Below are 13,735 nucleotides of genomic sequence, written 5' to 3' on the forward strand. Positions count from 1 at the left end.
CATTTTTATTTGATGGTTCTTTTATTCGCATTTTTCCTTTCAACAATCTAATGTAGTTGTCGGGAGATACAAGAGACTGCTGGAGGAGCTCAACAGATCCAGCAGTATACATTGGGGGCATGTGGAGGAAAGGAATGGTTTTGAACCAAAATGTTGACAATTGATCCCCCTCCCCCACTCCCACAGATGCTGCTCACCTACTAAGCTCCTCCAGCAGATTACTTCTTTAATTGTCAACCTTACATATTGATCTTTGAGGAATTAGACAGTAGAGAAAGGAAGACAAATGTCAGGTTTTCACCTTGTGCTCCACATTCAGGGCACGTGAAGTGAGAAATGAGAAACATGAGTCAGGATGGGAGGAAAGCACAAATGTCTCTGTTCAGTGCTGATTAACCCCATTCTGGTGGCTACTGAAGACTACATGCAGCAATAGAGAGTCTGGCATCTTCATCTGAGGTTCATGTGCTTAACCTGAGATCAGGTCATCCTCTGACACAGTGGTTTGGTCCTGGCTGAAGGTCTACAGCTATGATAATGATGTAATGTGTGCAGTTGATTGACGTGAGAACTAAATCAAACAAAAATAAGAAAATATACAAAGCAGGTATGATTCCCTAGTTCTAATATACAGATAACAGCCAGAGATTGCTGTAAATGATGAATAGGAAGGGAAGGAATTGTTCAGTAAAATTAGTGATACTGAACAAATTGTTTGGAGGTGTGGGTTGACAAATCCCCAGGTCCTGATGGATTTCATCCAAATTTCTGGATTGCTAGAAGTAATGAGTGAGCCATAGGGATCACTGCTGAGGCCTCATCATTCTATAATATACAGAAATGACTTGGATAAAGATGCACTGTATCAGATCATTTGCTAAAATGTAGCAAGTGCATAAGCGGCTAATTGATTGAGTGGTGAGTCGATCGGTCTTCCTGCTTGTGGGCAGCACTCTCTTTTGGGCGCGTGTTTTTGAGTGCACGGGTATTTTTTCTCTTTGGGCCTGACTTGTAGCTCCCTCTCTGCACCATTACTAACACAACCAAGTAAAAAAGCTTAAACACACTACTCTTTCGTTCTTGATCTGCAGATATGTAACAAAAGGCACAAAATTGCATGACTGCTAAGCTTACCATGACAAAGATAGAAGTAAGAACATATGTTCTGAAGAAGACATAAAGAAGAAACAAGGGCTTACGTGAAATAGCAAAGATAAGACAAATGGGCTATAACATGGGACAATGTGTAATTGTCCATTATCGCAATGCAAATAGAAAAAAAAGCTGAGAGGCTGTGGAGTTCTGAAATGTAGACGGTTATGTGTGTTCTAGTGCATCATTTTGCAAAAGAGTACAATGCAGTTAACTACAAGCAATTACAAAAACTAACAATAGCGCTATTGTATATTGCCAGAGAAACTGAATGCAAAAGTAGGAGGTTACACTTCAGTTACATAGGGACCATTTATGGAACACATCTAGAACACTAGGACATTATTGTTTCAAGGAAGGGCATTTATGCATTGGAAGCAGGTCAGAGAAGATTTTCTAGATTAATACCTGGGTTGTCTCCTGAAGAATGATTAGACAGATTGTGCTTGGATGTGCTAGAGTGCAGAGAAAATGAAGAGTGATTTGATTGAAAAATAGGGTTCTGAAGTTTCTTGACAGGATGATGTATAGAAGATGGTTCCTCTTAAGAGACTCGATACTAGGAGTCATTGTTTAATAGTAATGGCTCGTGTATTTAAGATGGAGATAAGACAGAGGCAAAATGATTCCTCTAGACTGACTGTGGGTCTTTGGAACTCTTCTTCAAAGAGCCATTGAAGCATAGCTATTCAATATTATTAAGGCAGAGGTGGTTAGATCTGCTATGTCTCCTAGACAGGTTATTGATAGGTGAGGAGGGTGAATAACTATCATGGGTAAAAGGGAATGTGGGAGTTGAGACTGCAATCCATGATGTCATTGGATGGCAGAGGAGATTGGAGGGACCAAGTGGCCAGCTGGTGTTCCTAATTTGCATATTCTCAAATTAAAAACTTCAAACATTAGCAACACAAACAAAATTCTGGAGGAACTCAGCAAGTCAGGCAGCTATAGGAATAAACAGTCAATGTTTTGGTCTGTGACCCTTCTTCAGGACTGGAAACATTAACTCTCCACAGACGCTGCATGTGCTGCCAAATATCTCTAGTGCTGAGTGTTAATATATTTCAGATTTCTAGAATCAACAGCTTTTTGATTTTCTAATAAAATGATAAAATGGTCTTCATAATTTATTTGTTTTAAAGCAATGCCATTGCAGTGGCTACTTACATTGCTAATGACCTGTCTTTACTACAGGTGCCTGCTGTAATGGCATTCTGGAGGTTGTAAATGGTGCAGATCGCAATTGCATTTGAAGTGAACGATTTGGGGTTAAATGGGAGAATACATCTCATTTGCGTTTGGGGTAATAATATTGACATGAAATCGTGTGTTTGTGCCCAACTACATAGTGAACACTGAGGTAACAGCTAAGGCTCTCTCAGTAGGCATTTTAGTTCAGTTTGCAACGTGAATGCAAACTGATACCTAAATAACATCAATGCAGACATTTCAGATTTCATAGCTATAAGGTAACTCATTTCCCTGAAGAATAGAAATGCATGAATGAAGTGATGCAGGAATATACTTAATCACTGCAGATGAGGCTTATAGCTACGAGCACGCAAGAGACTCCATCTATCCACTATGTAGAAAGCTCTGTTCCAGGTCTCTGAGGAACATTTTTGCAGAATTAATTAAGTGACAAGTGCAGTAGAAGTTGATTATTTTCTCTTGTAGTTATGAAAAATGAAGGAACAAAGACTTAGAGTTTCATCTAAGTTGGTTAAAAAGAAATGCATAGGAGAATCTTCACACAGAGTTATATAGTTTGGAATAACATAGCAAACCTTGGATGCAGAAACAATTGATTTGCTTAGAGGAATGGTGGTTACTAATGGGAAATGAGAAATTTAAGGTATGCAAAGAATTTTACAGTAGGCAACAAAAAGCAAGACACATTGAATGAAATGAATTTATACACTTGTGGTCTATTTTCTAGTGATGTTGTTAGTCAGTCAGGTCAGGGTAGCTGCCCAATGGCAAAGTTACAGCATACTTTGTTAGCTATAAATAAAATAATGTTAGGTTCACAGTGAATGTTACATACCTTAAGCATAAGAAGAGTATAAAGGCAACTATTAGGACTCCAGTAGAGACAGAGTGACCCACGTAGTTGATTATAAGGGCTATCCTATAGTGGATTTCTTGTGTTTTCTGAAACAAAATGTAAAAGAAAATGTAATCTGTTCTTATTTCTTCATGAAGTCCTTGCCCACTTTGTAATTATTTGAAGTAATCAGTCCTTTACCTACTGTTAAATTGAAATAGAACTGGACTGTGACCAATTTGGGCAAACAAGAAATCAGCACACTAAAGCCCAGGAGTTAACTCTAGGTAATTAAATGCTTAGATTCGGAATTTTGCTAGCCTAGAATTCTTAATATCCCTGACTGGCCACGGCGGAATGGTAAGCAATAGTAAATTAAGTAAGTGGGGAGGCAGGGGTTGCCCCATTGTTCAGTGGTTTGGCAGAAGCTCTTGCAATATGTCTTGCTTCATAAACACTCCCTGACCACGCTGATCTCCTGATGGAGATTGGCAGTCTCTCCAATCAACAAATCTCATATCACACTGGTCTCATGAATAGGGTTGTGAGACGTGCCATCATTCATGCTGGCAATATCAGCATTAAAATGTACACGTACAAGAAAATATTTTTCTCAAGCGTAGGAGCAGTCAAAAGGTGCATTAGAATGATGCCAACCTGTTCATGTTTGTCATTTCCATCGGCAAAAGCTGTATTGATTCAATGTTAGAAATGAACATAACCTGACATAAGCATCTCTTAATGAACTGAATGGTGGCTGTATTACAAACAGAAACAAATAATCTGTTTAGCCTTTTGGTGTCATTTGAACATTTTCTCTAGGGAATAACCGAACCCTGGCAACATACATCTGTTGTTCATTGATAAATAGTTGATGAGAGAGGGGTATGTTGAACATCTATCAAAGCATTTGACACTGTTACACTGGTAATAAAAACAAGATACACTTTGTTCATATTATTTTGTTAACATATGCAGTTTTTTTTCAGGTAGTAGTCATAGCTAACTTATTGATGTTTAATGACCAGTGACCAACCGAAACACTATATAACAGTGATAAAGTTGGGTCAGGATAAAGAATAATGATGATTTCACTCACTGAGTGAACATAGACAGCCCATACTTAGCAGGTGGACAAATATTAGGTGTTATTCTGTGTGATAGGGGCCATAAAATAAAGCACATAAATAAAAGCACTTTCACCTCTCTCCTATCACCCTTGTCCCAGAATCAGACAGAGACCCTGTTTGTTCCTGGGATCTCACTCATGCAAAGGCTTCAAGTGCAGGTGTGCTGAACAGTCTTGACAGAGCCTGGCTCCCTACCCTGGAGGTTGCCTACTGAGGAAAAAAGCCAGCAGATTCCTGCCCATTACTGGAGCAAGTCTGTTTTGTGCCATTCAGCAACTGGGCCTTGCACTTTCCAAGCTAAAATGGGGCTAATTCATTGGCAGTAAATGTGATAAAAATGGATAGAGGTCAGTAAAACGTCAAGAAAACTTACAAAGAGCACTTAAACTTAATTTGCTGGACTAGATTCCTTCTCAAATTACTTTTTTCTTCTGTTGAATTCTCATTACGTGAGCCAAATTATTCAACTTTAGTACTGCATTTACTCGGTCCAAGTCCTCCACTTCACCTTTGCTGTCTACTGTCTGGTTTTTGCTATACTTTGCCCTGACCTCTGCCAGAGTCTCTTCTATGTATCAACAACTAAGTTTATTTCTACATTTACCCATTTTCTGGATGTTAATGTTTCTAGCAATACTGGCATTCTTTGTCTATCAAGTTTCTCTTTAAAGTTGCTGGCAGGCATCTTCTTGATCCGTTCCTTCCATGTGTGTTAGAATTGCATTGTTTAAATTGATTATACAATGATGGGCTCATTTCCATTTTTTTAAACAAGGACATTTACTGGCTCTACTGACCTTATTAAATATAACACCTAAATGAACAGTGATCACACAATGAAAATGTTTGACAGAACATGTGAATATAAAATATTCAAGACCAGGCCCTAGAGATATAAATTTAAAAGATTAGATAAAGAACCAAACAAAATTAAATATTTGAAGATTGTAACACCATTTCAATGGAAGGCAACTGAAACACCTTTCAAGATGTAATGTTAATTCTGCAAAAGAAACACAGTCCCTTCACCAGTGAATTATAAGTTCATCTAGACAAACATGACCTGTAGAAATTCTACAAGAAGGTGAAGGTATGCATTATTATACATTCTGTGGCCACATTATTCGTACATTCGTACACCTGCATGTTAATGTAAATATCTAATCAGCCAATCACATGGCAACAAATCAAAGGCACGCAGACATGATCAAGAGACTCATTTATTGTTCAGACCAAATATCATAATGGAGAACAAATGTGAACTAAGTGATTTTGACCATAAACTGATTGTTGGTGCCAGACGGGGGTGGTTTGAGTGTCTCAGAAACTGCTGATTTCCTGGAATTTTCACACACACTGGCCTCCAGAGTTTACAGAGAATAGCGTGAGAGAAAAAAAATCCAGTGAGCGGCAATTCTGTTACAACAGTGGTCTGGAAAAAGCATCTCTGAACGCACGTGTTGAACATTGAAGTGGATCGGCTACTGCAGCAAAAGACCACAGACATACACTCAATGGCCACTTTATTAGTTACAGGAGGTTCCTAATAAAGTAGTCACCGAGAGTAAATATAAGCAACTCAAGAAACATTTTAAATCATGCCAAGCACAGTCCAAGACAACAATTGGAACTGAGGCTAAGCATTACTGCAAAAGATTACTTAAGCAAGGGGAACACTACCTGATTATTCAGATGGTAGCTCTGAGTGATTACTGAGAACTACCAACTCTCCAAGTACTCACAAGACAAGACATAAGGAAAAAGCCCCATATAAAGATAAATAGAACAGTACAGCACAGGAACAGGCCATTTGGCACACGATATTGTGCCAAAACAGCTAAAAAGCAAATCAAAAACACCCAAACACAAATCCCTCCAACCTACACAATGTCCATAATCCCTCCATCTTCCTTACATCCATGTGCCTACCCAAATGTCTCTTAAAAGCCTCTAATGTATTTGCCTGTACCACCATAGCAGGCAGCACATTGCAGGCATCTTCCACTCTGAGTAAAAGAACTTACCCCTCACATCTGCCTTGATCATTCTCTTTCAATGCGTATTACTCATTTCAACCCTAGGAAACAGATACTCCTCTTTTACCTATCTATGCCTCTCATAATCTTATAAACTTCTGTCAGATCTCCCGTCAGCCTCCACCGTTCCAGAGAAAACAGCCAAAGTTTATCCAGCCATTCATGATACCACATGCCCTCTAAACCAGATAGCATCCTGGTAAACCTCAACATTCTTCCTGTCGTGGAGTGACCAGAACTGTATGGAATACTCCATATGTGGCCTAACCAGAGCTTCATAATATAACCTCCTGACTTTCGAACTCAATGCCTCAACTAATAAAACCAAGCATCCCATAAACCTTCTTAACATCTTATCAACCTGTGTAGCCACTTTCAAGGAGCAATGAAACTGGATCCCAAGATTTCTCTGCTCAGCAACACTTAACAGTGTACTGACTCCTTGCATTTGCCTTCCAAGGTACAAAACCTCATATTTATCTGGGTTAAGTTGCATCTGCCTCTTCTCTGTCCATATCTGCATATGTTCATCACCCTGTATCGTTGGCCAGTCTCCTACACCACCCACAGCTCCACCAATCTTGGTATTATTCGCAACTTACTACCTCAGATTCTACATTTTCATCCAGGTTGCTTACATACATCATAAATGGCAGAGTTCCCAGCACAAAACCAAGAGGAACACCAATACTTACAGACCTCCTGCTCAAATAAGTCCCTTCTACCATAACCTGCTAACTTCTATGTGCAACTCATTTCTGATTCCAAACAGTGAACTCACTGTGGACCCCATGCATCTTAATCTTTTGGATTAGCCTCCCATGAGGGACTTTGTCAAACAGTTTACTAAAATCCATGTGGACAACATTCACTGCCCTATCCCCATTGATCTCTCTTGTCGCCTAGTCAAAAAACTCCATCAAGTTGGTAAGACATGACCTGCTCCTCACAAAGCCATGCTGGCTCTCTCTAATTAGGCCATGGGTTTCCAAGTGCTCATATATTCTATACCTAGGAAGTGTCTCCAGCAATTTGCCTACAACTAATGCAAGACTCAGTGGTCTATAGTTCTCATGAATTTCCTTTGTTCCCTTCTTAAATAGAGGTACAACATCAGCCACTTGCCAGTCCTCTAAGACCATGCCTGTGGCTAAAGAGGACATGAAGGTGCTGGTTGAAGGCCCAGCAATCTTGTTTTTTTCCTCCTTCAATAACCTGATATAAAATCCATCAGGACCTGGGGACTTATCTACCTTAATACACATAAGGAGGCTCAACACTTCTTCCTCCTTGATCTCTAAATGCCCGAATGAATTTATACATTCAGCACTGATCTCCTTGCAATCCATATCCCTTTTCTCGGTAAATACTGAAGCAAAATTCTCATTAAGTACCTCACTCATATTCTCCACATCCAAGCAAATCTTTCCCCCTTTATCCCTGAGTGGTCCCACCCTTTACCTGGTATCGCTCTTGATGTATGTAAGGGAAGCTTTGGGACTTCCTTTAATCTTACTTGCCAGGGACTTTTTGTGACTCTTCCTGGCTTTCCTAATTCCCTTCTTTTGTTCTTTTCTAGCTTTGTTATGCTGTTCATGCGCTTCCTTTGATCCTAACTTCTGAAGCTTTATGTACTTTTCCTTTTTCACCTTGACTAAATTCCTCACCTCCCTGGACATCCAAGGTTCTCTTATCTTTTCATCCATTCTAACAGGAACACACCTTTCCTGTACTCTGTGCAATTGATCTTTAAACACCCTCTACATGTTTGATGTGGATACGCCAGAACAGAAGGTTCTTCCAATTAACCCTTTTTAGTTCCCACTTAATGTCCTTGTAACTCCGATTTAAAACTCTCCTACAAGGGCCATACCTATCCTTAGTTTGATTGAATTAATCATTTCACTTGATAAGCTGGAAGACTAAGAAAACGTAAAAGACTAAAACCATATCTGGCTCAATGGGAAGGAAGATTCGTATCTGAGGATTGAGCAAGACAAAGGAGGAAGTTTAGTGAGGCCCTGATAAATATTATGCAAAAGTGAATATCCTCTGAGTCAAGTGTTTGTTTTTAAAAAGAATGTCTTAATGGACACTAGCCCAATTATCTTACTTCCATTGTGGGTAAAATAATAATCAACATTGTTTTAACATCTAAAGTAAATGTTTCAATGGAGTCTTAAACTAAAATAAATTGACTGGGCTCACATGATAAGCATGTAAGTACTAGCTGAACATTAATGGATCCCGAAATAGAAGGCTGTTTTTCTGCAAGTCTGAGCAGGCTGGTTGGATTTTCTATTGTAATCTGCAAATCCCTTTGGAAGCAGTAACTTCAGCCGTCATTTTATTAATTGAAGTAGATGGATGTTAGACTTTTTTGTAGCTGCTATTTTCACTTTACAAAAACATCTGGGTGAGGGGGGGTTACAACTTTGGAACTCAATTCATTGAATAATTAGACATTATGGTGCAGAGGCATCATAGGCAGGCTCTCAGGTCAACATCAAATATCACAGTATGGAGATGAATCTCTGAAATTCTCTCCCTTAGGGGATTCTGGAGACTAGATCACTGGTGGTACTTAAAGTAGATACATTTTTGAAAGGCTGTGAAATTTAGGTTAATAAAGCCTGTGCAGGCCAGCCTCAGTGGGGGCAGGCTTGACGGGACAGTTGCCCTATTCCTACTCTGATTTCCTTGTGCTTTTGTTTAATAAATGTACACCTTTGTTATGGACTAGCAAATGCAGACAATAGAGTCTAAATGCATCTGTTCCTCTCAGCCTCTGTCAGGCAATGTCAAAGTTAAATGTCCAAATTCATAAAATTATGAATTACTTCAAATAAGAATATTTATGATGTTGTGTTAAGTACAAATAATCAGAAATATGTTAGTTGTGTGGTTATTAGTTTAATATATTTGCTCAGATACAGATACCTTGTGACACTCTTTTATAACTACAGAACTATCTACATGCATATTTGTATTCGCATATTTATACTTGTGTATGTATGTCTGTGTGTATAATGCTTGCTTGTATACATTATTAAAAGAGTGAAGAATTCACAGTGTTTCTTGCACTTAGACTATCTGTTCAGCTACCTCTTTCAAAACAAATCAAGCCAGGTCAATTTTAACTATCACTGAAACCATTTATAGATACAGCCAAATGAGACAGGATTTCTCTGTGGCCAATGTGCAAAATATTTAAAATAGCAAGCAAACATTCAAGAACAGTGAGTAACATATGCGTAATTCAAAATATTGTGCAAAGAAGCATATTCACTCAAAAAGAAACATATATCGTCTAAGACCCTGAGCAATCCTGACATTGTGAGTGCAGCACTGATGGCCCGGATGGCACTGTTGGCTAGGCCCCAGCTGCGCTCAATCACACCGTAGCACTTCTGCATCTCTCATCTGGTCTGCAGCAGCAGGCAGGCCCGTGGCTCGAGGCCTAGTTCTCGCTACAGTTGAGGCTACACATCACTAGCCCATCAAGCTTATTTTTTCCGCTCAGGAATTCCTTAATTAAGCCCCAGTTTGCATCTTTCTTCTGTTTCTCTCCTATTTTCCCTTTGTGATTTTTAGAAATGACTAAGGTGATGAGATAAGAAGACATGATCAGCATACTTGTCAGTAACAGTAACATAAGTGGTGTTTTCAATAGTGTAAATGAAAGAATTGAATTACAAAGAGATACCAATTAATTGAATAAATGGACAGGAATATGAACTGTGGATTTTAATGTGAGCATGCATGAGAGTGAGAAAAAGAGCAAGTGACTGAAAAATAGAACAACTCATTTATCCAGCACAAAGACAGACAGATATTAAGTGTTGTGCCCTCTGTCGCTGTGATCTTGTTATCACTGGGCTTGTTAAGCTGCTACCTGACAGAAATTGGTCCAGCTTCCTGAAGTATATTAACAGCTTTGTTGCTCTTTTCTGCCAACTGATTATGTTGTCATTGTCATTCTTTAGTGAAATGATGTACACATATTTTCAAAATGAAATCACTTATGTTAAAATGACAGAAACTGTGGAAACATGTAATACGTGGCATTAAGCTGCAGGGGATGTGCTTTTTGAATATACTAGATGATGAATTTCCAGATCATCTAAAAAAGTAATATTGTAACACTGCTTACAAAACATGCCGGAATATCAATCCTTACTTAATATCAGTCTCTGGACTGGACTAGGTACTACAACTCAGACTCAGATAGGAAAGTGTTAAGGACATACAAAAGATATACTCAATTATTCATGTAATTTCAATGTTAACTTCAAATTCTGAAATTACTCTAAAATCACCTTTACATTTACCGTACTAACCATTCTAATAGGATCGGCAAATAGGAACAATCTTGCAATGAGTCAGGTGATTTTAAATTCAAAAGGCACTTTCACCATTTGTTCTACTGGCATAATGGTTACCATGGTCACCATTTTCTAGCCAGTCAGTCAAATAGACGCACACTCAGCGGCCACTTCAGTAAGTACAGCTGCTCATTAATGCAAATATCTAATAGGCCAATCATGTGGCAAAAATACAATGAATAAAGGCATGGTCAAGTTGTTGCTCAGACCAAATTTCAGAATGGGGAAAAATGTGATCTAAGCAATTTTGATCATAGAATGATTGTTGGTGCCAAATGGAGTGTTTTGAGTAACTCAGAAACTGCTGATCTCCCAGGATATTCATGCACAACCCTCTCTAGACTTCACAGAGAAGGGTGCAAAAAACAAAGAAAAACATCAAGTGAGTGGCAGTTCTGTGGATGAAAACTCCTTGTTAATGTGAGATCAGAGGAAACTGGCCAGACTGGTTCAAGCTGACAGGAAGGCAATTGTAACTCAAATATAACCATGTATTACCACAGTGGTGTGCAGAAGAACATCTCTGAATGCACAATACATTGAACCTTGAAGTGGATGGGTTACAGCAGCAGAAGACCACATACATACAGAAATATACTCAGTGGCCACTTTATTCAGCGCAGAAGGTACAGAAATAGACCATTTGGCCCATCATGTCCATGCTAGCCACTATAATTCTATGCTGTAATTTCTGACAAGCGTTTCTGACTACATCTCCACTGTTGATGTGACAGTTTATAAAATTCTATTGTATGCTGCTGCCATTGTATCATTGTTTAAATGATGATTCTTGCAGCACTTTCAGCTGTTCCATGTTAAGCAGTCCACGCTTGCAAGTAATAAGTCCTGAGTGACATTTGGCCATAACAGAAAGGTGCCAAGTAACAACTTTCTAACCTTAATACACCCAGGCTTTATTATATGCTATTCCTGGATCTACTCACTTGTAAGGTCAGCTCCAGGCGTCATTTTGATTTTTTTCCAGTTTATTTAAATATGTGTCTGTCAAATATGATGATGAAGTGTTCAGCTCATTGTTTATCAAGTGCCTTCCTGCTGTGCAATATCTAATAAACAGTGGTCTTTATTTACATTTCTGTACTTGAGATTTAAATTACATGTAAATTACAATACATTCAATGGAAGTAGATTGTCAGAAATATCATACCTTTTTAGGGATTTAAACATTTTGATGTGTTTATCAATATATATTAATGAGTGTCAATATTCTAAGAACATCATGGGGCATATGTTTATTTGGGGGTGTGGAAAGGTTTATTTGCTACAAAGCAAAGAACTATAGCGATATCCACGTTCTTTACTATCTGTGAAAAGTTCATGCCTCATTCTCTTGCTGATAATGAGCACTTGTGTATTCAATGATAACATTGCTAAACAATACTTGCCAGTGACCCAGCTCCCCTCACTCCAAAACGATCTACAAAGATAAAGTAAGGCAAAATAATGTCTTGTTGCCTTGATGTGGCTCAATGAAATGTGACACTATTCCAAGCAAACCAGCCCATATGACTGGAACCTCAAACACCACCCTAAACTTTACAGTAGAATAGATTGGCTACAGTGTACATCAGCTACAAAATGCACTGCAGTTGTCTGTTTGGGCTACCCTCATTCCTGTGAACTACAAGATTAAGAAATGCAACATGAACAGGTACATGGGAAGATCATGACCCTCAGGTTTCCAAGCTACAAAATATTTGACGTTTAGCTTTTTATTGATTTGATTGTGTTTCTCAGTATTTATTGTGAATCTCTACAAGAAAATGAATCTCACTGTAGTAAATGGTGACATGTATGTACTTTGATAATAAACTTACTTTGAACTTTGACCTAGAAGCTCACTGCTGTTTATTGATAATTGCAGCGTGTAAATCGTGGAGCTTACAGTGAAACATAATTGTAGAGAGTCTTTTCACCTAAAGGCTGCAGAAGTCCAAGGTGGTGGATTTGAAAATGGCTTGCCCACAGGAGGGTGGAAGTGGGTGGAGCATATTCTGCCCAGAGATTGGTAATGAGTGCTGTTTTGCAGGGATCTGTTCTGGGATCCCTGCTATCTGTGGTTTTCCTAAATGACTTGGATGAGTAAGTGAGTTAGTAAATTTGCAGATTACATAAATTTGCTGTGGATAGTATAGAAGGTTGTCACAGGTTGAAATGGGACATGGACAGGACACAGAGCTGGACTGAGACTTGGCAGATGGATTTCAATCTGGAAAAGTGGGAAGTGGTACACTTTGAAGCTTCAAACCTGAAGGCAGAATACATGGTTAATGAGAGGGTTTTTGGAGGAGTGGAGAAACAGAAGAATCTTGTGGTCCAAGCCCATAGTTCCTCAAAATTGCCATATAGAAATTGATGGGTTGTAAAGAAGGCCATGCAGGCTTGTAGATTAATTGGTTGCAGCAAATTGCTCCAATTGTGTAGGTGAATGGTTCATTCTGGGGGAAGGGAAAGTTCAGTAAATAAAAATAGCCATGGTATAGGATTAGAATAAATAGGTACTGGTCGTTTGCACGGACATGGTGAGCAGTTTCTGTGCTGCATTGCTCTATGAAATAGAATCCAAAAAGTACTCCAAGATAATGATAAAGTTTTTTTAAATCTCTATGCTTCAGGGTCTTCCTTGACTACAGTTGGGACAAGTTCTAACATATCCTTGGGTTGATTCAAATCCCAAGCAAATTATTAAAAACTCTCTATAATGTCTGTCAGAGGAAATCATTTTCATGTTGAGACTAATTCTACCATCCTTTGTGATTGGCTGTGAAGTACTACTTCTGCTTCAGCTGTCCCTTGGGGTGAGGATCACGTGCTTCTGCTCCAGTTCTGTGGTTTCTCTTGAACTGACTAATGGGGCAAACATGGAATCCACAGACACTGCCAGGATGGAGCAGGAGGCAATGGATGGGGTGGATGGATAAGTAGTTTTGAAAATGATGTGCATCTCTTCTCTTCTATGCT

At 38.9% G+C, this 13,735-nt stretch overlaps 1 protein-coding gene across 1 annotated transcript in view; it reads right to left on the reverse strand.

Moving 5' to 3' along the window:
- LOC132396754 (corticotropin-releasing factor receptor 2) overlaps positions 1–13,735 on the reverse strand; it is a 229,863-nt gene that overhangs the window by 38,173 nt on the left and 177,955 nt on the right. Inside the window, exon 5 of the mRNA XM_059974619.1 lies at positions 3,203–3,309. Coding sequence (XP_059830602.1) covers positions 3,203–3,309 — 107 coding nt within the window. The remainder of the gene's footprint in view (positions 1–3,202; positions 3,310–13,735) is intronic.

Source organism: Hypanus sabinus, chromosome 1 (assembly GCF_030144855.1).
Source record: "Hypanus sabinus isolate sHypSab1 chromosome 1, sHypSab1.hap1, whole genome shotgun sequence".
NCBI lineage: Eukaryota > Metazoa > Chordata > Chondrichthyes > Myliobatiformes > Dasyatidae > Hypanus > Hypanus sabinus.